We start from the raw sequence: 26856 nt of genomic DNA, 5'->3' as shown, positions 1-26856 counted from the left end.
AAGAGAATGAAGGTTGCCTTTTGGGGATGGAGCCTGCTGTGAACATACAGGGTGCCCCGATGGATGAGGCCAGCGGTTCATCCAGTCCACATCCTGCTTCCAACCAGGTTCCCTGAAGGAGTGACAATCTGGGCACAAGGGCCATAGTACCTCTTAGCCCTGGTAGTCAAAGTGGAGATGTGGTGGTTTGGATGGAGAGGTGGGCAGAATGACAGGCTAGTGATTTCCAGGAAATTGTGAAAAAGATGAAGAGTAGATGCATTGATAAACCAACCCATAGAATGGGGTGCCCAGCCATTTCTCCTGCACTGATTGGCTGGCAGGGGGTTCGCTCTTCCACACCACCGCCTGGCCCGATCAAGATATTCACAGAAAAGGGCTTGAAAGAAACCTGCAGCCTCTCCTGTCAACCCTTTGCGTTTCCTCAAAGGAGGCCAGCATCGTATTTGTGAGAACTGTCACACTGGGAGTATCTTCAACTTCCTTCACTTCTGCTGCCATTCTGTCTTCTCTGCTTCGGGGCGTGTTTTGAAACCTTGAGTCTCAAAAGATATTTACCAATGTGGTATTGGGTGGCTCTGGAGAGTATCCTTGCTGCCGCTAGGTCTAGCTATAGTCAGTGCCTGGAGGAGAAACCTCCCGGGAATCCAGCCTTGAGTTCTGTGGTGCAGGAATGATGGGCTAAAAGTGCAGTAAATGCAAAAAGATAATTCCACTGCACCTTCTGCTCTCTCTAGCCAAAAGAGTGCCAAGTTTAATTTCTCTCTTCACTTGCTTTGCACCGCTTCCTGCCTCCTGCTTTTGTGGAACGCTCTTAACGGTCAGCAGAGGGACTGCAGGATCAGGTTCCTCTTTTCACACCTCGCATGGCAGGGCAGATCTCAGGCAGCCACTTTTTGGTTCAAAACAGAGAAAACCAACTTCTGGGGTCCCTCCCAGTATGTTTTCACACCCGAGGCTATGATACGTTTTTGCGTTTGACTAAAACCTGTTGGCTAGAATTTGCACTCGGTTTTAAGAAAGGGGGCCTTCTTCTGTTTTCTGTCAGTTGGCATTAACAACATTTGTTCACACACACGAATAGCGCAAGGAGAGGTTCAAAGACTTTCTAAATGTCATGTATGAGAACACTTTGATCAAGCCTCTTGGCGCCCTGGAAAGTCTGGGATGAGATTTTACTCCCTGCCAGGAGTATTAAAGGGGGGGGGGGGCAGCAATCAGGCTGCTGTGTGTTTAAAGCATTTTCCCCACTTCTGGGGGTGACGACTACGGCAAATACAGATTGCCACAATAGCTACAGTAAGTTGCCAAGTCACAAACCTCCAGGTACTTAGAAACCTCTGTGGGTGAACTGTGGAACTAGGAGAGAACCAGAGATGGTTTTGGCTCATTAAGGGCAGCAACGCGCCTTCAGCCAAAGAAAGAGCAAATGCGAGAGGGAGAGCAAGCAAGCGAATGAGCTGTAATGAGCTACACATGTTTAGCTCTGTGGCTGGCATTACCAGCTTCACAGATGCTGCTTTCGGATACACTGTCCACAGTCTCCGCATCATTCAGACTTGGTTCAAAGCTGACTGTTGTCCAAGGAAGCAGCCGTGTGTTGCTTACTGCGTTGTGCCTTATGGTCTTTGAGGAGCTTTGTCACCCAGTTTAATATATTTAAACCATTTACACCCCACACTCATAAGAGCAGAGCAGTTGAAGCAACTTCCAATTAACAGTGACTTTTTAAAAAGATGGAGCAGCCAAAATGACATTTAAAATTCCATTAAAAAGAGCTCAGCGGTAGAACCAAGATCCAATAGAACAGGCACTTACACACACACAGACTCACTAGGAGTCGTCCCTTTAAAATAGACTTAAACAGGACAGACGAGAGAAGGGGACAGAGAATCTCAACCGTGCCCCTCCCCCTCAAACAATCAGATCAACTCCAATTGCTCTGGGAGGCAGTTCCCCAGTTAAGGTGCCACAGCAAAGAAGGACCTGTCTCGGCTGTTCATCTACCTTTCTTCAAAAGGCGAAGGCACTGCGTGTCTTAATATATCGGAAGGTCTGCGTGAAAGGAGGAGATTCTTTCAGCCATGACCCTCTGCTTTTGCATCTGTAGCCCATTTTGTTTAGTGGCAGCTAGAGTTAAAAGACGTGGGGGTGTCCAAAGGATTCTGTGCCAGTTTGTTAACTGGGTAATAATGAAGCTGCTGATACTCATCGTGTGCACATGGGACTCCAGCTATGCTGTGAACACATGAAGCTGCCTTATACCAAGTGATGCTATTGGTCCATCTAGCTCAGTATTTTCTTCTCTGGCTGGCAGCGATTCTCCGGGGGCTCCGGTAGAGGGAGAGATTGCCCAGCACCTGCTACCTGAGGGTTTTTCCAACTGGGAATGCTAGGGATTTAATCCCGGGACCTTCTGCATGCAAAGCATGCCTTCTGTCACTGAGTTGCAGCCCTTCTCCTAAACAACTGTAACGTGTATTACTGCACATAGTTTTACAAAATACCCGTTATGAAATGTGGGGTTTTGGTTGGGGAAACGCCATGTTCAGAAAGTCAGAGCAAATGTACTCTAATTCAGTAAAAGAGAACATAAATTCGCTACTGAAGGTCGTTCTGAACATCACCTATTTACAGTAACGCAAGAGAGAAATTTGGTCAGTTAAGAGTTGTGCAGAAACTCGTGTTGAGAATGTGGTTTATTCCTTCGGATCTTCCTATAGTGAGTTTGGCTAAGTTGTTCATTTTCTAGTCTAAAAGGAGGGAGGCCCATAGCTCAGCAGTAGAGTGAGTGCGTGCTTTTGCAGGAGGTCCCAAGTTCAATCTCTGACATCTCTTGTTTTTTTTTTTTTTTTTAAAAAAGACTTTTTTTGCTGGCCATAATACCAGGCTAAGTGGAACAGATATTTGGTTCAGCTTCATCTGTTCATACATACTTGTGGATGGTGAAGCCTTGGCAGGGGTCATTTCGTAGAAAAAGAGGTGCAGGAGCTCATTAGCATAATTCATTAGTATACCTTATTTGCATATGCCACACCCCCTGACATCACCAGAAGTGTATCAAAAGGCAACACCCACTGCTCAGGCTCCACTGGACTGTTTTGGATTGCTAGCTACTGGGGGAGGGTGTGCAGATCTGACCTCACAGAGGAGGGAGAGCTTGTATCTGAATAAAACTTGGTCTTAAAGGTGCCACTGGATTGTTTTGGGCCGGGGGGGCGGGGTGTGTGTCTGCAGCTTACCTAACTGCTTGCTCCTTGTGGCCTGGGGCTGCTGGGAGCAGGGGGTGGGGCTTGTTGCATGTGCCCGCCCCCTGGGCTCTTTACTTCCGGAGCTCCACTCCTGTGCGCTCCTGCAGGAAATGACCCCTGAGCCTTGGTAAAAATAATCCATCTGTCTAGTTCTCTCTTTTTTTTTAACCCACCCTACCTCCAAGGAGCTCTGGGTAGTATACATCACAGAGCCAGCGGTGGTGTAGTGTTAAGACTGGCGGACTCTAATCTAGAGAACCTGGTTTGATTCCCCACTCCTCCTCTACATGCAGCCAGCTGGGTGACACTTGGGTCAGTCACAGTTCTCCCAGAGCTCTCTCAGCCCCACCTGCCTCACAGGGTGTCTGTTGTGGGGAGAGGAAGGGAAGGCGATTGTAAGCCACTCCGAGACTCCTTTGAGTAGTGAAGGGCGGGGAATAAAACCAACTCCTCTCCTCCTCCTCCTCCCCTTCCTCCTCACAGGCCTGTGAGGTCGTCTGCTCACTCTCGTTACTGCACTGCACATCTGTGTCCCGGTCGTGGGAGATGGCATAAATACCCCGCTCCATTTTGTTCATTTATTTTATTTTATACCCTGTGCCCTCTCCCCACAAGAAACCTGGGGTGGCTTGCAACATTTAAAAATACAGTAAATACAGATACAGTACAAGTATGAATAAATGCAGTAAGTATAGAACAATAAAAGCAGTTAAAACCTCCAGTTAACAACAAGCCACTCTGAAGAAGGAAAATAACTGGCCAGGTCCCCAGTTCATAACATTGATTTTATCCTAACAACCACCGTGCGGTGTAGAAAAGGCAGAGAGATAGCAACCAGCTCAAAGGCGCCCGAGTGAGCTTCATGGACTGGAGATTTGAACCCCCCAGGCTCCCAGGCTGAGTCTAACATGCTAACCACATAGAACACCAACACTCATTTTACAATCCAAATCCGATTGCAGTGTCGGCTGGATGTCCTGTCCTGTGGATGGTGGCAACTCATTCTGTGCGATTCACCAGGAGTCCCAGTGAGAAAGGCGGACTATGAATAACGTAATTAAATAAATAACGTGTGGCTGTTCCTTCTTGACCCCTCTGTCCCCAGGGCACGTTCATGGAGTGTCAGCCCGAGAGCAGCATCTCCCACCGGTTCCACAAGGACTGTGCCTCCCAGGTCAAAGGCATGAGCTACTGTCCACACTGTGGGGAGGAGGCCTCCAAGGCCAAAGAAGTGACAGTCGCCAAGGCAGACACTACCTCCACCCTTTCACTGACCTACGAGCAGAAGAAACCAGGGACTTCGGAGGGAAGGGCGGACACAACGACAGGGAGGTGGGTCCCTCTTCGGTGATACCCTAAGTGGGAATTTGCCTGTGTTTTGTGCATTTGAGAAGTCGCAGTGAGTGAATCGTCTTTCTGCTGAGAAGAACCAAAGGGATGGAGTGGGATTCCAGGGGGGATGATCCTACCTTCCTAGAGGAAGTTTCTTAAGGGCAGTTAATGGGAATTTCGGTCCTTCCTGGAGACAGTCCCTGTTGGAGTAGCACTGCACCATTTGGCCAGACTTGCCTATTGCTCATAGGCAACGTTCCCTCTAAGCTGTGGAGTCTTGTGAGCAAAAAATCTACTTTGTGAGCTACTGGCATTAAAGTTGTGAGTGAGCAATTTGGCTCCTGAGCTGAGCCAAAGATGTGTGAGGTGGAGGCTAAAAAACTGTGAGCTAGCTCACACTAACTCAGCTTAGAGGGAACACTGCTCATAAGAGTCCTGGCTGTGAAAAGAGAGACCGCAACAACTGGCCGTATTTCACAGAAGCAAACTGCGGGGTTGGTAGGAACTTCTATATTTTGTGGTTGGGAACACTAGGCAGCTGGTTTTATTTTTCACTGGACTGTATGACTACAAACTGCAGTATAAGGGGAGTAGGTGCTTGAACATTTCCCTCACTTTTTTTGAAGCACCCTTCAGCCGAAACCTAGCAGGTCGGGGAGAAGGCTGATCCTTGAACACCTCTCCCTGGGATCCTAACTTTACACTTTCAGGAAGTAGATGAAACTGAGGTCGGGGGAGCACCCAGTTTTCTCCCATCTGCATCCAGGGAGGATTGCACTATGAGTTTCAGTTTCAGTTGGCTTTACAGCACAACTCATGCTTGCAAGGGGTAAAGCTTTGGATGGAAGTTCACAACACTGTCCTTCACATTGCTGGAGAGTCATGCAAGCCAGTGCCGTTTTAAAAGCTACCTCTTTTCTTTGCTTAATGCAAAATCTGTGTGTGGCATTGACTGTTCATGGTGGTTGTGTTTTCTCTCCCCCCCCCCCCCCTTTATTTCTTGTTTGGCTATAGTGGCACTCAACCCCTTGAGGAAGGCCAGCCAGAGAGTTTGCCTGCAGAGGGGTTTGATTTGGCTGGAACCTCTGCCTTTCCCAAGCCAGCCCCACCTGGAATGCCCCAGGGACCCGTTAAAGAAACCCTCGAAAGCGCCTTGATTGCCCTGGACTCCGAGAAGTAAGAACGGGACTGGTTGTCGGAATGTATTCAAATGTCCGTGGAGCCTCCCACTCACTGTGTGATCTTGGGCTTTCATTCAGGCTTCAGATCAATGTGGCACATTTGGATTCGTTTCACTAATTTTTACCTCCCAGTCCTTCATTAGCAGTTCTGCTGCTAAACTAGGCTGCAGTCTCAAGGTGTTGTGAGGAGAATGTCCTGATGAAGCATTCAGGACTTCACACTAGATGGCTTTCCTCATAACCATTGGGAAATCTATCCTAACTCTACTGAACTGACTATCATGTTGTCCCAAACGCGAGTGAAACTCCATCTGTGTGTCTATGAACTTATTTCTGTTTTCCTCCTGTCCTTCCTCCAAGAAACTCTGAGCAGTGTATGCTTTTCTTCTTCTCTTCCCACCTCTTCCATTTTATCCTCACAATGATCTTGTGAGGTGGGCAAAGCTGAGGGGGAGTGACAGGCCCAGGGCTACCCAAGGTTCCGCCCAACACTGACCACTACACAAGATTGATAGTGACGTTACTGATACTCTCACATCAGCTGCCTTATTCTGAGTCAAACCATTGGTCCGTCAAGCTTCATTGCTGCTTACTAACGTGCAGGGACTTTCCCTGCCTGAGAAAACCTTTTCCCCAAAGCTTGCTAACTGGGATGCTTTACCTGGAGATGGCAGCAGTTGAACATTTAGCATGCTGAGCAGGTGCTCTGTCACTGAGGGATGGGCCATCACTCCATTAGGAAGAAGGTGCCTGTATTGACTCAGACCATTAGTCCATCGAGCTCAGCATAGTTTGCTTAATTGCTACCGGCCCACCAGAGTCTCAGACAGAAGAATGCCTTTCCCGTCACCTGTCGCGTGACATTCTTTAAATAGTGGTGCTGGGGACGGAATCTCATGTGACACTTGTGCTCCACCCACAGAGGAACTGCACCTCCCTCGTTCATTTCTGTAGCAAGGAGCCATGACCATTTTTTCCCCTGTTGTGGAAAAGATTTTATAAAGACAGAGGGAGACGGTGTTACAAATGAGATTATTTTCATAAGTCAGATAGTTCCTTGGAGTCTCTGCACCCAAATCAGATTATGGCACCATTCGTTCTGGCATTCAGCATTTTAGTTGTTGTTGGGGTTTTTTTGTGGTTCTGGGTTGTTGGCAAACTTAGTGATTCAAGGGAAACCAGAGCAAGTCAGGTATGCAGATAAAGGAGTGTGCCTTGATGTGCAATTAATAACGAGGGGAGGGGAGGGGAGGGCATTAAGGACTTTCCTACCCTTCTGGTTGCTAATAGCCTCTGTGCTCTTCGACAGGCCCAAGAAATTACGGTTTCATCCAAAGCAGTTGTATTTCTCTGCACGGCAAGGGGAGCTGCAGAAGGTCCTCCTTATGTTGGGTAAGTGGCTTCCTCCTCCTATGTCAGAGGAGAGGTCTCTGCCACGCAGTTCTAGGATTTAGCCTTGATTTTAGCGCTCGGCATTACAGCACTGGAATGGTCCTTCCTCCAAGAGACTCTGAGCAGTGTACGCTTTGCTTCTTCTCTCCCCACCTCTTCCATTTTATCCTCTCCACGTGCTCTCCACAGAGTGACTGAGCCAAGAGGGCTCACAGAAATGAGCGTTAATCAAGCTCAACCTTAATTGAAACTCCCAAGTATTCAAATGAGAGCCTGAGTTAACAAAGGGCTGGAAGGGACCAAGCTTGTGACTTCCTCCCAGGGCCAGGGAAGTGGGGATGTTTTCTGCTAAATTAATTTGTTGATAATCTTTCCTAACTTCTGGTAAGAATTTGAGATGTTGTTCTTGGTTTTAGGATTCTTGTTTCTCAGTTTTATCTACTGGTATTTTAGTTGCTCTTGGGGTTTTCTGGGTTTGTTTTTTTTAATCTCCACTCTTTGTGTGCTGTTAGTTTATTCTTTTCAGTGCTTAGCTTTCTTTCATAGTTTGCCTAAATGGCTCTTGATTTGTGTGTATGTGTGAATTATTGTACACTGCCTTGGGCAATTCATGTGGAGAGGCAGGTTATAAATATTTTACATAATAAACGTCCTATTCACCACCAGCCTGAATTAGGACTTGTTAAGAAGTTTGTTTTCTCAGCTGAATCCTCCTAGTGACTTCATATGGAGGGTGGAAGGACGGGTGTGTGTCAAGAGGTCCCGGTTTTTTGTGGACAAATCCCATGTTTGCAAACGACCTATTGCTAGTAGATAGTATTTTCTCCCCCACTCCTCTGAGTAATTTTCAGCTGTTCTGTTTTAGCAGTATTTCTGGTTCGTCCTAGCACCTGCCCTCTGTGAGGCTCATGGCTCAGGTCTCAAACTAGTACCAGTCAGAAGAGTGCAAGCCCTGAGTAAGGGTGTGTGTGTGTGTGTGTGTGTGTGTGTGTGTGTGTGTGAGAGAGAGAGAGAGAGAGAGAGAGAGAGAGAGAGAGAGAGAGAGAGAGAGCGCACACACATGCACAGTGACAGGTTCTCATCTGCACAGCACATCAGGGCAGATCTCTGGCTCTCTGCTCTTCCCATGTTGCATTATAGAAAGCTCGGTATCTCTCCTCCCTCCCACCCCCTTTCATTCTTTCCTTTTGTACTGTCTTCCTCTCAGTGTATGAATGAGGGAAAACCTGTATTTTGGGGGAAATATGCCCTCTGACTGTATTTCTATGTAGAAATAATCTTACTGTATTGAATAATAAAGTGGGTGGTCTGTTCTAATCACGAAAGCAGCAAACACGGGCCGCCCATATGTTCCCTCTAAGCTGTGGAGTCTTGTGAGCAAAAATTCTACTTTGTGAGCTACGGGCATGAAAGTTGTGAGCCAGCGATTTGGCTACTGCATAAATTAGTTTGCTCTGGAGCCATCCTTCCTGAGCGGAGACAAAAATGTGTGAGCTGGAGGCTAAAAAACCGTGAGCTAGCTCACACTAACTCAGCTTAGAGGGAACACTGGAAGAGACGTACTTCTGCATATTTGGGGAGACTCCACAGATATGCAGAAAAATATGATTTTTTATAGTTTAAGTGACTGGGAGGGAAAAAAATAGAGAATGTCTTATGAGGACTGAGCATGGTTCTTGAGGCAGAGAATGTTGAGGACAGTTGAACTGGTTAAAGAGGAAAAGAACATGGATGGGGATGGAGATAAGGACCTGCTCAAGCCCATGAGGGCCTCCAGAATTCCGGAGATTTGGGTACAGACATTCGGATACAAATACTGAGGCTGGCCTCCCTTTGCAGTTCCTCATAAGCTTCTAGCTTTGTCCACTCTCATAGCAAACTTCATAATAATGTGCCAATCATGAAGGCAGTGTTAGGGGCCCACCCACAGGCAAGGTTTTTGGGTGCTTTGGGAGACTCCCTTAGTATGCAAAAAAAAAAAAGAGTTTGTAGTTTGTTTTTGAAAGAGGCCCCCCTTCCTCATCCACAAAGGCAGCGTGATGAGGACTGAACATGTTGATTGACATTGGAGAGCTAAGAGGAGCTGTGCTTCAATTAAAGACAAAAGCAGACTGAGATGGAGAAATTAACCTCTTCAAGCTCTTAGCAGCTTATGGTGTCTTGTAGGAGGAGATTTTTTTGAGGGGGGGGGGATTTTCCATTTGCACCGATACATACTACAATTCCTTGCATTCCCGCAGCTTGTATGAGCCTGTTTGATCTCCTGTTATACAATGGAATCTCTGTCTCAAGACGCATTCTGTTGTTCTTCTTGAGCTAACGCACGTCAAGGAGGTAGATCCAATCTTTAGGTCTCTCCTCCCCCTCTTCTCTCCCAGTTTCATATGGTATGCTTATGTGTGTGGTGGCCTCCTGCACAGTCAGATCTTCTTGACTTCCAACTGGATTTGCTTTGTATTTTTACTCCCATGTTTGTGTTTTTCAGTGGATGGGATTGACCCTAACTTCAAAATGGAGCACCAGCATAAGAGGACTCCTCTTCATGCAGCAGCAGAGTCTGGGCACGTGGACATTTGCCACATGCTGATCCAGGTTTATCTCAGTTGTTGTTGTTGTTCAGAATAATGGGGTGGGGGGTATCTTGGCACCTTCTGCCAACTGCATCTTAAGAGCCTGTACTCTGTCCAGCCAACCAGAAATCGTTGCTTCCCCCCCCCCCCACTTTCATTAAAAGTATGCATGATAAGATCATAGTCGCTAAGAGTTGGGATCTGAAATATGTGGCAGGGTAGGAGCTTTCATGAGTCACTGCTCACTTCTTCAGACACAGATAGAATGGGAGTCCATCTGTCCTATTTACTCCACTTTCCAATAAATAGGACAGATGGACTCCCATTCTGTCTGTGTCTGAAGAAGTGAGCAGTGACTCATGAAAGCTCCTACCCTGCCACATATTTTGTTAGTCTTTAAGGGGCTACTGGACTCTTGCTTTTTTCTGCTGCTACAGACAGACTAACACGGCTACCCATCTTGGGTAACCACTCACCTTACCTCTGAAGGTAGGGGTGCAGAAAAGCAGGGTCAGCTGTCAGGGAGGTTTGTATGGGAGGAGGGAACCCTTTAACTACCCTGATCCCAGACCACTTAGGAGTTAAAGGTAAGAAATAATACTTTGAATTGTGCTGGAAATGAGTTGCCAGTTCAGTACTGGCAAGAATTACATTCCTGGCAAATCCTCTGTTGAGCCTCCCTATTAGTGTGCAGATTCCCATGGTCCTTATGCTTGTGAGAATAGGATGCTGTAATTTCCTTCATTGCTCAGGATGAATGAGCAAGTACACAAGTCATAAAGCCCCTCAGGATGTGTCTCTGCAGTAAACAGACAGTGAGTGTTGGCATTCTGCTTTGTGTGCGTCTTGACACAGGCTGGCGCTAATATAGACAACTGCTCCGAGGACCAGAGAACCCCACTTATGGAAGCATCAGAGAACAATCATCTAGAGGCTGTGAAATACCTCATCAAGGCTGGAGCACTTGTAGACCCCAAGGTACAGGTGGCTTCTTGATTTCATGTCTTTGATTTTCTCTGTCTCCAGTAGGCTGCGGTTGACGTCTTACAAGATTCCCAAGGAGACTGAATCACGAAAGAGCAGCTGAGGGTGTTTTCATTTTCTTTGTTTTTTGGCAGTACTTTTCTTTTGAAGCTCAGAAGCCACTCGGATATATGCTACCAAACTTCGTACCCATACTAGCTGTGTGCTAGTTTCTCTCCCTTTGCTTAGCGTAATGTACATGTGAAGTTGCCCTTTGCAGAGTCAGCTCAGTGGTCCATCTAGCTCAGTGTTGCCTTCTTCTAACTGTGACAGCAGCTCTTCATGGTCTCAGGCAGAGAAAGGTCTTCTCTAACACCTTCTGTCTGAGATTCTTTAACTGGAGATGGGAAGGGTTGAACCTGGGACCTTCTGCATGTAAAGCAAATGCTCTTCTACCACCCTTCTTCAATGCAGTAATTTCATTCATTCATTCATTCAGCTTCCAGCCCTCCCTCCCCCACAAGCAGGCTCAGGGCGGGTTACAACAAAGCAATAAATACATAATGTAATAGATCCAGGTAGTCAGCCGTGTTGGTCTGAAGCAGCAGAACGAATTTAGAGTCCAGTGGTCCCTTTAAGACCCTTTATTCAAGATACGAGCTTTCGTGTGCTTGAATGAACTTTAGTTGGTCTTAAAGGTGCCACTGGACTCTAAATTTGTTCTACAGTTATTAAAACCAAAGATAAATAGAATCCATTAATAACAGACAATAACAGTCAATGGCACCATTCAATCACTCTATCCCCATCAGCTCCCACCTAAATTCCCCAAGTGTTGCAGGTGGGTGGTAGTTGATGTTGGGAAAACAGGCAGACGAGATAATACAAGTTGATGTTGGGAAAACAGGCAGACGAGATAATACAAGTTGATAACACGCACAGCAGTATAGGGGGAGGCCAATATAGATGGCGCTCCACCACCTCAACTGTGGGCCTGGCACAACACTGCTAAGCGAACATGAACGTATGTGGTCATTTATGTAGTACAGGGGTCGCCAACCTTTTTGAGCCGGCGGTGAAATTTGGAATTCTGACACGGCGCGGTGGGGGCAGCAACAAATTGGCTGCTGCAGGAGGCCGAGCCAGTCACAAAACGATTGCCACAGTTTTACTTCAGTAACACATTGTAGATACTTGGGCTGTGGTGGCAGCCTCTGCCAAAGCGACCTTTTAAAAAATCTGCATGGCCAATCCAATCTCCAGTAGTCAATCAGACACGGTACTGGACGAAAGCCCTGCCTGGTCCCGCCCACTTCCTAAAAACACTTGGCAGGGGCCAGGAAAGATGTCAGCGGAGTGCTATGGCGCCACAGGCACCCCTGATCTATTATGTATCCCAGCCTTCCTCCAAGGAGCACACAGCCAAGTGGCCCAAGGTCACCCTGTGTGTCTCAGGGCAGAGGGAAGATGAGGTTTCCTGGGCCCTAGTCCACTGCTCTGACCACTACGCTGCAGCAGCTCTTTTAAGGTGACTCCCACCAAAGCAAACCCTTGGTATGCCTCGCTCAGTAGCTCTTTAGGATCTGAGGCAGAGAAAGGCCTTTCCCTGCACTTGCCCCTGGAGATGGCACAGATGGAACTTAAGATATTCTGCGTGCAAAACGTGTGCTGTTCCACTGAGCCACAGCCCCCTCCCTGAAACAGGTGGGAATGGGAAGTGTGGTGATGCAACAGCATGGTTTGGCATGGGGGGATTCCGCCTCCATGCAAGATGCCCACGCAGATCCCGTTCAGGTCCTGTCCCATCTCAGGATTGTGCACATTAGTGCATGTAAAGCATCCTGAGGCCTTGTTGCGTACTAAGGGCAGAGGCCTTTCTGTTCCAAGAGCACTTCCCAGATGGCAACGTCAAAATTAGACCGTGTGGGAGAATACCTTTCAGTGTGGTGCCTGCCAGCCAATAATCAGACGGAGAGTGATGGAAGTCTGATGTTCAGACACACACACACCCCTCCCCAAACCAGGCAATGTTCAGAGGTGGCCTTCAAATGCAGAAGCGCAAAGGCAATTTTCCAGCTGACTAGGACAAGTTCAGGAGCAGGGACTGGGTGAGATGGGCTGAAGCAGGAGGTACATTGATTGCTCATTAGTAGGATAAATCGGAAAGCGTGCAAAGTGCAGGCGTTTCAATTGCTTCGTTTGCCTTGCAGAGCAGCATAGCGACACGTGAATAGCTGTCGACTGGGGAGCTGGGCTGTCCCTGAAAAGCTACCCTGCCAGCAACCACTGGCGGCCAAAAACAGTCTGCCAGAGGACTGAATCTGTATGGGTGGAGAGAGCCCCCTTTGGGAAGCAAATGGGTCTGGGCATAGTGCTGAAGTGGCTCACTTGAGAGTACTGAGGACCACCCCCCAGAACAGTTGTTTGCCTTTTGGGGGGGGGGGGGGGGCGAGGTCAGGCCTTTTTGTTTGATGGATTGTTTGTTTGTTTTTGTTTTGTCAACAGGGACTAAGGCCAAATATTCAGCCTATCAGATTATTATTGCTGCATAATAAAAACCTGAAATGTAGGCTGATTTATTCCTGGTAATTACTTTTTCTGTAGAACGTAAATCATCGTCGAAGGGTAGCAGCATGCTGGTAATAAAAGCCGAAGAAGGCGGATCGTGTGGTCTTTATTTGTTACAAACCTAAGGTCAAAGCCAAGGGTGGAGATGATGGGAGTCTGGAAATACCCAGTTGCCCATGAGAGCAGCAGGGCAGATCCAGCCAGTAGAAGTGAACCCCCTGGGTTTAACCTGCCAAGAGAATGGAGGATTTGCATGGAAGTCTGAGAGGGCTGAGGTTGCCCTTCCAATCTTTCCTCTCACACAACGTCTGGTGCATTTTTGCAAAAAGGTGATATTGTATTTTTCCAGCCAGTAAATCCACCTTCTGGCCTTCTGTCATATGCTTTACTTTGGGTCTGCACCATTTCTGACCTCCCAAACTGAGCTTAGCCTTGTATTTCATTTATGTATTCACTGAAATCATTTAAAATCCTTCCCTTTCATCCTCAGTATGGGCCTTCAAGTGGGGGAGAGGTTACAGCAAATCAAAACAACAGTCTGGGGATGGAAATAAAAGCAAAGCCATCAGCTAGCAAGCAGTCCTTCATCTTCCTCTTAAAAATAACAATAAAAACAGTCATCAGTTAAAATCAGCTTCAGTTAAAATCAACATCATTAAAAAGCTTTTAAAAACCCACAACCAATGTTCCCTCTAAGCTGTGGGGGTCTTGTGAGCAAAAATTCTACTTTGTGAGCTACTGGCATTAAAGTTGTGAGCAAGCGATTTTGGCTACTGCATAAATTAGTTTGCTCTGGAGCCATCCTTCCCGAGCTAAGTCGAAAATGTGTCGAGCCGGAGACTAAAAAACTGTGAGCTAGCTCACACTAACTCAGCTTAGAGGGAACATTGCCCACAGCCCAACCATTAAGCAGCAGCAGAACCAGCAAAGGCCTTCGTGAAAAGTACCATCATGCGCATATGGAAGCATGTTCCAGTAAGGATGGAGTGGGGCGAATTTCCTTTGAGGGGAGGAGTTCCAAAGAAGTGACATGGCTGCCCAGGGTGGGGAGGGGGGTGTCTCTCCACTTCCTCTTTCTTCAGGGATTGCAAAAAACAAGCCTGTCAAACACAAGGCCAACTGCAGTTCACAGGTTATGGGTTGCATTTGTCTTGATGGATGGTGTTTCTAGGTGGGGTCTATGGTGTGCTGTCTGTTTTCCAGCATTGCAGACATTTACAATATAAGCGTAACACAGCACAACTGATCTCTCTGTGTGGACTTTCTCCAGGATGCAGAAGGCTCTACGTGTCTGCATCTGGCAGCCAAGAAGGGGCATTATGATGTGGTGCAGTATCTCCTATCCAACGGGCAGATGGATGTCAACTGCCAGGTAAGCCATTTGGATTCTTAGATTGAAGGCATAGCCCGTTTTGGTTTTATTCCAGGAGACTGATGAATAGTGTGCTGTGTGGCACAGCAGAGGAGATGTATGCTCCTTATCCACAAGACAGCGGAGGAGATAGGAAATCCGATGAGTTGCGGTGGTTACAGTGCTGGGGTTGGATTGAGGAGCCTGTGGGCTCAGATACCCACTTCAGAGAAGTTGCAATCTTTTGAACGGACACAACTCACAGGGTGGTTATGAAGACTAAAGGAAAATAAGCATATAGGAGCACCTTGGTGCAATGCTCCCTCTAAGCTGTGGGGTCTTGTGAGCAAAAATTCTGCTTTGTGAGCTACTGGCATTAAAGTTGTGAGTGAGCGATTTGGCTACTTGCATCAATTAGTTTGCTCTGGACCCATCCTTCCTGAGCGAAGACAAAAAAATGTGTGAGCCGGAGGCTAAAAAACTGTGAGCTAGCTCACACTAACTCAGCTTAGAGGGGACACTGCCTTGGAGCAAGTGTAGCATAAAAATCCAGTAAACGGACCCTGGGTAGGAAAAAGTCGGGTATCTAACGTAACATCAGTCTTTAAAGGGGGGAATCCAGAGGGCAGGAAATTACAGACCTGTTGATTTAGCTTCTGTCTCTCATGATTGCTGGAAAAAATGATTGAAAACCTGTTCATTATACATACATACTAAGCACGACAGACCTTTGGTCTGATCCAGCAGGGCTCTGTCTTATGTTCCCAGGATGACGGAGGCTGGACGCCAATGATCTGGGCGACGGAGTACAAACACGTTGAGCTGGTGAAGCTGCTGCTCGCCGAAGGATCAGATATCAACATCCGTGATAACGTAAGCTGTTGATTCGCTCTGCTGTACTATATTTTGGACTGAGTTGCTGCTCGTGAGCCCTTGGTCTGTTCCGTCAGAAAGATAGCAGGGGGCTCATGATTTCCATGCAGGCTCAAATAATTTCTGGCATCCTGAATTAGAGAATCGCAGGTAGCAGGTGTTGGGAAAGACCTTTCTCTGCCTGAGACCCCTGGAGAGCGTCTGTCATTTAGAACAGACAATAGTGAGCTGTGTGGACCACTAGTCAGATTGAGCAAAAGGCAGCTTTGTAGTAGGAAGGACTCCAGCAGAATGGTAGAGCCACCTGGTTGGCAGGTAGGAGACCTGAATGTTCAGATTAATGCCTGACCTCCAGTTAAAGGTTCTCAGGTAGCTGGACCAGGAGAGATGACTGCTTGGAAAGGTGCTGTCAATGAGTAGGCAGTACCGAGCTGGGGGTAAGGCATCATTCTCATAAATAAAAATGTGTGTGTGGAATAGAGATACTCCACACTGCAGTTTTGCATACAGAATCCAAACATGAGATGCAACTCCCTCTACTGCTAGTGGTCGGTAACCTGGCTGCTGGTGAAGTGGATTGTGGGGCAAAATACATTTCTGGGTCTACTCAGAGCAGCAAGGCCACCCCCACTCCGCTTCAGCTACTTTAAGTAAAACTGCACAAAAACAGGTGCCTTTACTTTCTTGAGACATTATTTTGGCACCCACAAGGTTGCATCTAGGGCACTGGGCAGTCAAAGGCAGCATGGGAATGGTTGTGAACACATCTGTGGTCCCAACACATCAATGCAGAATGAGTCCCTTCTGCCAGGCGGTATTAAGATTCAGATGGAGAAACACAACCTCAAGGAAAAGGCCTTGCATGCTCCAGGGCAGCTGTTGACAGTTTTTGTAGCAGAGGGAATGACGGTGTTCATTCCCAGAAGGACTAAAATTTCGAGAAATTTTGAACTTTTTAAACTTTTAAAATAAAATGCATCATTGGTAACTTAGCATGTTAACATTGTACTTTCTGGCATATTTATGAAAGTTGAAAGTATAAATGCCTTAGTTTTCTACAAACGAACTTGCAAAAACCTGCTCAAGAGGGAGAAAGATTGAGCAGTAAAGTATTACTCTGTGCTGTTTTAGCACACGTATCCTGTTTTTTGGCTATCTGTAAGGTAGGGAAAGTTAAATCCGAAAATACTGAACACAAATGTTGTAGTAAATAAAAGAATGCTTATTGTTTGGATATAAGTCACAACAGGGCCAGCAGCAGATTTGGCTATCCAGTTAAACTTTATAACACTGAAGTATTCTTTAGAGTAAGCTTATAGCATAATAACTGTGAGTAAAACCTTGCCTTAAAAATATTTCATTCCAAAACAGAATATATCATGGCGGGTTTTTTTCAGTGCTCCCCCCAAATTTAAAAAAAATTTCATTTGAAAAAATGTCCTTGGGGGAAGAGGTGCGTGGAAGGAAGCTGTTTTTTCACCAAATCTTTCTCGGCTTTCACCTCTCCAGTCCTAACATCCCTTCTTTTAATCCTGTAGGATTTGCAGTGTGCCTCAATCTGTACAGCAGTAGAGAGATGCACAGATCTCTCTCTCTAGCAGTAATGTAACTGTATGAGACATGGTCCTTGTGACACCTCCCCATGTTCCATCCCCATGTTCCATCCTGTGCTTGGAGTTCTGTGCTCAGAATTTAATTTCCAGTTGCGAGGGGGACTGATTCCGATTAGGACACATGGAGAGAGAGGTCTTAAATTCCCCTCCGCTTGTGCCATTTACCTGACCAGAAATGGACCTGGGGACCTGGGGAGATGCTATTTGCACCAGTGCTACGCAGATATTTTCCCAGTGCAGCAAATAGTGGCTCCCTGGGGCTGATTCAGGTCAGGAAAATGGTGTGTGCATGTATGTACGCATGTGCACGCTTGAGCTCCCAAACTTGAGCGCAATGATCCCAAACCTGGGAATTAAGTTCTGAGCATCAAACTCCCAGACTGTGTTTGGTTTGACAGGCTCTGGGGCAGACGTTGGGGGGGGGGGGCACAAGGACAGCAAGTTGTTGTTAGACTTCCAAGGTTTAGATCCTGTGGGGCTTGGCAGGAGATGCAGAGTGACTGATGGCAGCCTCTGTTCTGGGGGCTTCGCTGCTCCTTCCCTCCACTTCTAAATTCACCCACTGTGAATTCAGCCCTCTGGGACAAGACCTCCGGTGGCTTCCCACTAGGCTAGGCCAGACAGCTCTGCTGCTGCAGCTGCTGCTTCCCCTCTCGCCTCTGGCTCCTCTCTGTGGATTGATCCTGATCGTTGTGTGGCTCGCAAACAAATGACTCATCTGTCCGTATAAGGCGAGGTGGGCAGCCTTTCCTTGCAGCCTCTCCCTGTCTGGTGAGCCTGGCGGTGGCTGTTGCTGGGAGCTTCCCTGCCTACTTGCCTGTCTCAAAACGAGGCTGAGAAATCTAGCGAGGGGAGAAGGCAGCCCACGCCTTAGAAACAGCAGGAACGGAGAGCAGGAGGGACAGGGGAGTCCCCAAGCAGCAGGATTTAAGCACAATAAACGCAGTCCCTCTCTCTCTCTCCCCCCCCCTCCCCTTTCCAGGAGGAGAACATTTGTTTACACTGGGCTGCTTTTTCGGGATGCGTGGACATAGCAGAGATCTTGCTAGCTGCAAAATGCGACTTACACGCAGTGAACATTCACGGAGATTCCCCCTTGCACATTGCGGCCCGAGAGAACCGCTACGAGTGTGTAGTGTAAGTACTGGCGCCAGCCGTTCATCTGCTTTCATCTTTGTCATTTGTAATTTTCATGCTCTTTCGCTGCAGAGCTCAAGGTGGAATACGTGGTTTCTCCCTCACCCCCCCCCCCCCTCTGTAATCCTCTCAACAGCCATGGAGTAAGTAGAGCTAAGAGACTTTGGCTCGCCCTTCAGACTCTGTCCCGGTTCAGACATCAGACCAGACAATGTGAAGGAGCCCAGAAAGACACCTTTGGCTTCCTTGCAAAATTCCTCCCCATGCCCATGTGAGCCAGTGAGTACCTTCTCAGGTTTTCACAAAGGCTGTCTGTACCACTTCTGCAATCCAGGGTTGCACTTGTCTTGCATACCTGCTTTCTTATGAAACTGAACCACGGTGGTTCATTCCCACAATTGCAAACCATAGTTTGCCTGGGATATGCCAAAAACCAGGAAGTAGCATATGGGTGCATGCAGGCACAGTCCACACAGTTTAAGAACATAAAAGAAGCCAGTGTTGGATCTGGCCAGTGGCCCATCCAGTCCAACACTCTGTCACACAAAATACCAGGTGCCATCAGGAGGTCCACCAGTGGGGCCAGGACACTAGAAGCCCTCTCACTGTTGCCCCCCCCCCCAGCACCAAGAATACAGTTCATCCCTTGCCCCAGACTGAGAGTTCCTATCTATACCTTGTGGCTAATAGCCATTGATGGACCTCTGCTCCATATGTTTATCCAGTTCCCTCTTGAAGCCGTCCATGCTTGTAGCTGCCGCCATCTCCTGTGGCAGTGAATTCCATGTGTTAATCACTCTTTGGGTGAAGAAGGACTTCCTTTTACCTGTTCTGACCCAACAGCTTAGCAATTTTAGTGAGTGCCCACGAGTTCTTGCATTGTGAGAAAGGGAGAAAAGTACTTCTTTCTCTACCTGCTCTCTCCCATGCATAATCTTGTAAACTTCGACCATGTTACCCCTCAGCTGTCGTTTCTCCAAGCTAAAGAGCCCCAAGCACTTTCACCTTTCTTCATAGAGAAAGTGTTCCAACTTTTTGATCATTCTAGTTGCCCTTTTCTGCACTTTTTCCGATGCTATAATATCCTTTTTGAGGTGTGATGACCAGAACTGTACACAGTATTCCAAATGAGGTCGCACCATCGATTTATACAGGGGCATTATGATACTGGCTAATTTGTTTTCAGTTCCCTTCCTAATAATCCCCAGCATAGCGTTGGCCTTTCTTATTGCAGTCGCACACTGTCTCGACGTTTTCAGTGAGTTACCTACTGCGACTCCAAGATCTCTCTCTTGGTCAGTCTCTGCCAGTTCAGACCCCATCAACGTGTATTTATAGTTAGGATTTTTGGCTCCAATGTGCATCACTTTGCACCTGGCCACACTGAACCCCATTTGCCACATTGGGGGCACTCACCAGACCATTACAAATCTAGAGGTACAGGTAACACTATACAGGGTTAGTTTAGACAAGTGCTACAGGTGCATTCTTACGACAACACCCACTCACCCTATCTCGACAGATCCCTTTGGAGTGCCTCACAATCCTCACTGGTTCTCACCACCCTGAACAACTTTGTGTCATCTGCAAACTTAGCCACTTCACTGCTTACTCCCAACTCCAAATCATTAATGAACAAGTTAAAAAGCATCGGACCGAGTACTGATCCCTGCGGTACTCCACTGCTTACCTCCCTCCACTGAGAAAATTGCCCATTTATACTCACCCCAGGCTCTCTGACAAACCTTGATGAGAGTGCCTGCTCACTCTGAGGGGGAGGGCATCTTAGCCCTCCTTACCTCAGAACAGAAGGCACCTTCATGGCAAATCCAACCTTGGTTTGGCATGGTGTCTTAACCAAGCCAGTATTGTTCTGTATTTTGTATTGATATTTTTCTCAATAAAATCAAACTATAAATTTTAAAGAAACCACCCAAGCCAGTAGACCGGCTGTCATCCAATCACTGTGTGGATGAGTGGCATTTGGAGCCCCCACCTCACCCTAATCCAGCATTCTGTCCACTGAGCCCCACTGACTCTTGCCAAGAAGATTTCAGGCTGCTTTGAGGTGTCTTTCCTGTTTGATTGCAATCTTGCTACGTGCCCACATTTCACCCTAAGGGAGTCAAGTACATGGTTCTCCCATTCCCCCTTTTATCTTTCCAGCGACGCTGTAAGGTGGGCTAGACTGAGAGGGAACGTTCACTGGCCCGAGGACACCCCAGTGAGCTTTGATCCAACACTACTGAGTACACCACACTTTTTTCTCTTTTGCTGCTCTTCTGGCCGTGGAAGGCAGTGAAACAAGAACACCACATGACTGTTTACTGCGCATCTAAGAGCCCTTCCTGGCTACACTGCTGCTCTCATGCACAGACTCTAGTTCCAGACAAGAGAGCAAGTAGAGCGGTCACGTGGTGCTCTGTCTCTGGATGAGTACCTCTCCCTGTGAGCAAGCCCTACTTGTATGCAACTGTCAGATCTTGTTAGTGGCATCCAGGTAGGAAACATGGTAAAGGGTTCGCTGGGCGCAAGAGGGTTGTAGGTTTCTGCTCCCATGCTGCTTGTCGCTAACCTGTGCCTCCTCAGCCAGCCCAGGGAATGTCTGGGGTGATTCAGACATGATGAACTCTTCTCTCTCTGTCCCTCCTTCAGAGCACTTGTGCTCAGGGTCCCCTCCCCCAAATGAAACGGAGTGGTTGTAGTCTCAGGAAAAATGAAAGGGGTATGCCACTTTACACAGCAGAGAATTTACTGGTGGAACTCGCTTGCACAGAATATAATGATGGCTACTACTTTAAATGAGTTCAGACAAATTCATGGACGTGTCAGTCATTTATATGTATCCTGCTTTTTGTCTGATATTCCCAGAGCAGCTCACTAATTCTTGTAAAATGCAACAAAGTCTACCTAGCTTTCAATTAAAAGCCACAAAGACCTTTGAGAAGAGATGGGAATGGGGAAAGAAAAGAACAGATTGAAAAACAGAATTTTAAAAATACTGAACTGCAAAACAAAATCTAAATAAGCAAAACAACTAACCCTCTTTTAAAAAAATTTCGTGAGTAGTGTGTGTGTGCGCACGCGCGCGTGTGCATGCTTGGAAGTCATGGTTGACTTCTGGTGACCCTCAGTGGGGCTTGGACATCTCAGAGAGGTGGCTTCCTATTGCCCGCCTCTGTGTCCCAGCCCTGGTATTCCTTGGAGGTCTCCCTTCCATGTCCTTGCCAGGGTCGGCCCTGCTTCGCTTTCAAGATCTAACGAAATCGGGCCTGCCTGGGCATTCGGTTCTTCAGAATTTGGGGAGGGAAGAAGTAGAAGACCCTCTGAATTGGTTCAGGAGTGGGCGCGTGGTGCTGTGTCTTCACTGCCTCCCTTCCTCTCTGTCACAGGGCACTTGGCCACCATGTGGCCACCATGGCCTGGTTTGTATCCTTTCCTTTATTAACAATAAGTTCTTCCAATTGGAGGTAAAATCACAGTTTGCATATCAATAACAATTACAGAATAATTGGTCAAGGAAAACTATGTCGCTAGTGAAATCGTGAGCCCATCAAGGCCAGCTGAAACTGGAAGAAGCATGTGATGGTGTCTTTCAGGCATGACTGCTCAATGGAACCTCCATGTTCAGATGCAGTATACCACTGCATGCTAACTGGGCAGGAGCTTCAACAGTGGAAGGAAAGTGATTCCTTCATGTCTTGTTTGTGGGGTTCCCAAGGGCATTTATTTGGCCACTGTGGAATACAGGATAGATGGACTAGCTGGATTTTTTGTCTGATCCTGCAGGACTCGTCTGATGGTCCTTATGTATTGTGTTTGAGGTAGTCTGGTAGAAAAGCTCTGTCTCTCATGCTGGTTCTGTGTTGGCCAGTTAGCACATGCAAGCTGGCTCTCACGGAATGATGAACATGGAACCAGCAAGATGGTCGATATGAAACAATGGCAACAGAATCACATATTCAGACAATTTTAAAAGTCACAAAATGTGCTCCAGTCCCCCCCCCAAAGTACATAACCTTATCCAGAAAGCCAACTGAGACTTTTTTGTCCATGAACTTTTATTCAGTTTCAGCAAGCACTGATGCTTCAATTCTTTATCAGTGAATAAAAGTTCCGTCTTCTGCAAACTTGACCATTGTTATAACCCTTAAGAAAACTGAAGGAAGAACGCTGATGCACGTGTGAAAAGTCCCTGCAGTAGAGATGGGCGATTCTCTGCTCATTTGGAGATCGGTTAGCTCACCAGTATCATTCAGCAAACCATTTTTGAAAGTGAGGATGGAACTGACTTTGATGGCGGTTTCTGTGCTGGCCCCCTGATATTCTGGGTTCCACGGAGCTTTTCCCAGGATTAGAACTGGCTGGGTTGCATGAACTGCGGTTGCTTTACTTGTGTGTCTTTTGCCACGCAGCCTCTTCCTGTCCCGCGGCTCAGACGTCACTCTGAAGAATAAGGAGGGCGAGACTCCCCTGCAGTGTTCAAGTCTCAACTCTCAAGTTTGGGTAGCTCTACAAATGAACAAGACCCTCAAAGAGTCGACTCCTGAGAAACCTGTCCAGATGGAAAAGACACTGAGCAGGTGGGAGCTTGAGAGCTTTGCCCTCCTCGGTGTGCTGCAGGCAGAGGCCACTTTTCTGGCTGCATTCAGACATCACAGTAAGCCATGGCTTGATCAACCCCCAGTTGGCTTGATGTCCAAATGTAGATTGTCAAATCTGCCTGATTTTGTCAGTGGACCTCCAACTGGGACTTCAGATCAGGGCCTTTAGCTGGGTTGTTAATGCAGTTTGTACTAATTGTACTTTCTGTTAACATCTGAATTCACAGCTGCCCCTCACAACTTTCATCCTCAGTATGGGCTCTCACGTGGGGGAGGGACTGAGTACCGTTGTTGTACAAACCAGTTTCTTGTCATGTCTGAATGTAACCTGTGTCTGACAAGTTGCAGCTCTGGATAAGGAATGTCCAGTTGACGCTGAGGTGCCAGGCTGCTGTGCATAGAGGAGAATCTGCAACAGCAAATAATAAGTTAGAAATCAGAGAAAGGAAAGGGTCTAGCTAACTGCTTCAGGTTTGGAAATCCTAAGATGCAAGGCAGAATTGGCCTCCTTTGTGTTTAGGTGGCGGGCTGTTTTATACACCAGCTGTTTTGCCGGATGGAGGGCAGCGTCTTCATTTCTCTGTGTGTGTCTGTCTGTTCCTGTGGCTTAAAGTGGTTGTTTTCTCCTCCCTCCTGTGACAGAGACATCTCCCGGGGTTACGAGCGGATCCCAATTCCGTGCATCAATTCCGTGGACAGTGAGCCTTGTCCTAGCAACTACAAATACGTTTCTCAGAACTGTGTGACTTCCCCCATGAATATTGACAGAAACATCACTCATTTGCAGGTTAGCCAGACTACTTGCAGCTTCTTCTTCTTCGCTTTTTCTTTCTTCTCCTTCCCCCTTCCTGGGGAGGAAGAGGACGCTCTCTGCTCGGCACATGCAGGTGTGTGGGTGGACAAAAGTGACAGGAGGGAGCGCAGCCGAGCAGGTTGATCATTGGCTGGTGTTCCTTCCCCTTCCCCCTCCCTTCCCTCCCTGCAGCCCTTCTCTGCATTGATGTAACTGGAGCGGAATTTCCTTCCTTCACCCTATGCTCCTTGATATGAGGTGTCCTTTTGGAGGATATTTGAAAAAGGGAGACGGTGGCAGGGCCGTGGCACCTTTTCTGGTACTTGTTTTCGAGTGGATAATTGGGACGTGTCCCCTCTCTTTCTCGTGATGCTTGCTGCAGAGATCCCCTTGCCTAGAAGCCTCCCTTGGCAGTCCTACAGCAAAGGGCCTTGGATCGGAGGTCCAGTTACTTCATTGCCATCGCCCTTCTAGCCTGACTTAAGCAGCCAGATTTGGAACGCCTTGGGCCGAGAGGGCTTTTGCGGCAAAATCTCTCCCCTTTCCAGCACTGCCCCCCCCCCTTTGTGCAAAGCCTTGTACATATGATGACTCCGTAGATCAGCTGACTAAGTCACGTGAGACTTTGGTAGCTCAGGTGCCTACATGACTGCATCACTCTTGTTCTTCAGCGGCATGCGTAGGGATGACTCTGACTTGCTGCTGTTTTCTCCTTCTCAGTACTGTGTATGCATAGACAACTGCTCCTCCAGCAAATGCATGTGCGGCCAGTTGAGTATGCGCTGCTGGTACGACCGGGTGAGCACTTTCTTTCTCAGTTGTGTGGGTTCAGGAAGGGTTGGATGTGTGACCGCTACTATGACAACTTGGAGCAGGCTAAGGAAAACCCACCCTAAATAACAGGAATTTGTTAATGCTGAGAACACTCGCCTGTATTGTCTTCAGCCTGTAAAGTGAATGTGGTGTAATAGTTAAGAGTGTCAGACCAGAGCCGGGGAGGCCTGATCTGAAATCTGCCACAAAAGGCCCTGGGTAGCCTTGCCTCAGTCACTGCCTCTCAGCCTAACAGAACAGTTGTGAGGAAAAATGAGATGGGGAAAGACAAATCCAACAGTCCTGTGCCCTTTGATTAATTGTCTGGCTTGGTAGCTATCATTTTAATTGTTTTTAAACTGCTTATGTTGTGATCCACTCTGAGCCCCACAATTGTGGGGGAGAGTGGAATAAAAATGGAACAAATAACTAAATAATTAAGTACGCTGCCCTGATATCGTTGGAGGAAGTATGTTAAATAGGTATGTGCAACGGCTCAGGAAAGCACAAGTACTTTCTGAACCATCCTTTGCTCTCCTCAAGAATATAATCTAGATACTGCCTACTGGGTCATGATTAATGAATTTCAACCCCTGCCCTAACCACTTTAGTTTGAATGTAGAAAATTGCTCTGTCTCTGTCTGTCTGTCTGTCTGTCTCTGTCTGTCTGTCTGTCTGTCTGTCTCTCTCTCGTTAAATCAAAATAGGGATTCTCTGACAGCCATTACATTCCATAAGCTGTGATACGACTTCACTACATAAGCATAGGCCCATCGTTGAGACCAAGCTCCAGCATCCGTATCTGATTTGTTTCATGCATGTGAGCCCACACATATTCAGTGAATTCACCCGTCTGGTGCTTGACCTCTGTACAGGATGGTCGCCTCTTGCCTGAATTCAACATGGCCGAGCCACCTTTGATCTTTGAGTGCAACCACGCCTGCTCGTGCTGGAGGACTTGCCGGAATCGTGTTGTGCAAAATGGGCTCAGGTGAGTCTGTTGGGTGTTTATATGATGAGTGTTTGCCTGCCCATAAAACCCAAGGAGGGTTTCCAAAAACGAGGACACGAATAGTATGCCCTGGATCTCCATTAAACATGTGAAACAAAACAAATGATGCTGGAGATTTTGATTAAAGAGGAATAACCAATCAGATTATAACCTATCAAATTACTGCAATAGCAGTTGTGATACGCTACTCTCACACATTTCACTCCTCTGCCATGGGCAGCATAAGGGTTTCCATGGCTCGGTGGCAGAGTGCTGGATTTACATTCAGAAAGTCCCAGGTTCAGTCCTTGCCATCTCCAGTGGTAACAGATGCTGGGAAAGAGCTCTTCCTGTGACCTTGGAGAGTCATGGCCCATCAGAGTTAAACCAGTCTGGACTATATTTTTGGTTGGCAGTGTACATTTTTCAAATGGGGGCGGGTAGATCCTGTTAGGGTTTGGAAAAATTAAACCAATGTTGCAGGGGATTTCCAAGGTCTTAGGTTTTATAGGATTTTCCAGTTCTGGTGGAAACGTTCATATTGATCAAAGGTTCTCTTTCATCCCTGTGCTTTTTCTCCAGAGTGGTAACACCGCGTTTATTAAAGCATAAATCTGAAGCCATTCAATCAGAGACTGAGCTGATCGTTCAACTGCAATGCATTTCCTTTTTTTCCTTCTTGGTTTTCTTCTAGAACTGTCACCCAGTCAAAGAAATGCTTGTTGATTAATTGCATGAGTTGCAGTTGATTGACTAAATCTCAATCGAGTTGCATATGAGATCATGATGATTAAGCATACATCGTTTTTAGAAGATGTGTGCTGTGTCAAGTGCCGTCTTAGAAGAGGCATTCCCTCCCCCCTACTCACAGAAGGGAACTCCTTTTCTAGTACCATCTCAGAGGCATTACCCCGATTCTCATGCAGGGAGGAAAGCTTTTTCTAAGACACTGCTTGCAACCAATTATATGCTGCAGCTCTCACTCTTAGTCATCAAAATGGACATGGACGGAATGGCCTTTCTCTTGTTGTTCTCAGGCACATCCTTCCCCTTTCCATATTAGATTAGGTGTTCCAATTTGCTGATAATGAGTAGTTACACCCAAATGCTGCCTTTGGGGAGTGGAGCACACCACAGAAGTAGATTCTGAACATGCTGAAGCCATGAAGCCATAAGGCTGATCTTGTTGTGGTCTGCAAGTATTTGAAGTTTCAAGGGAGGGGGGGAAAGCAGTAGATGCAACTGGGAGGGGGACATGTGGGAGGGAACATCAGTGAGCCATTTCTTAGAAGTGACTAAATGACTTACTTGAATCTGAATTTGTATCAGAGACCGGATTCAATTGCAAGATGTTGGCTGAGAGTATCGCCAGATTCCAAGTGGGCCCTAGGAGGTGCAGCCTCTCACATAAAAATGTTCTGCTT

At 47.2% G+C, this 26856-nt stretch overlaps 1 protein-coding gene across 1 annotated transcript in view; it reads left to right on the top strand.

The window, feature by feature from the left end:
- EHMT1 (euchromatic histone-lysine N-methyltransferase 1) overlaps positions 1-26856 on the top strand; it is a 162924-nt gene that overhangs the window by 125425 nt on the left and 10643 nt on the right. Inside the window, exons 13-24 of the mRNA XM_015421172.1 lie at positions 4355-4583; positions 5598-5759; positions 7074-7156; positions 9642-9748; positions 10582-10704; positions 14528-14629; positions 15377-15481; positions 18077-18231; positions 22647-22814; positions 23478-23622; positions 24349-24426; positions 25317-25432. Coding sequence (XP_015276658.1) covers positions 4355-4583; positions 5598-5759; positions 7074-7156; positions 9642-9748; positions 10582-10704; positions 14528-14629; positions 15377-15481; positions 18077-18231; positions 22647-22814; positions 23478-23622; positions 24349-24426; positions 25317-25432 — 1573 coding nt within the window. The remainder of the gene's footprint in view (positions 1-4354; positions 4584-5597; positions 5760-7073; positions 7157-9641; positions 9749-10581; positions 10705-14527; positions 14630-15376; positions 15482-18076; positions 18232-22646; positions 22815-23477; positions 23623-24348; positions 24427-25316; positions 25433-26856) is intronic.

This window comes from Gekko japonicus, unplaced genomic scaffold, assembly GCF_001447785.1.
Source record: "Gekko japonicus isolate JY-2015 unplaced genomic scaffold, Gekko_japonicus_V1.1 scaffold40, whole genome shotgun sequence".
NCBI classification, from domain to species: domain Eukaryota; kingdom Metazoa; phylum Chordata; class Lepidosauria; order Squamata; family Gekkonidae; genus Gekko; species Gekko japonicus.
This window is presented reverse-complemented; position numbering and strand designations above follow the sequence as displayed.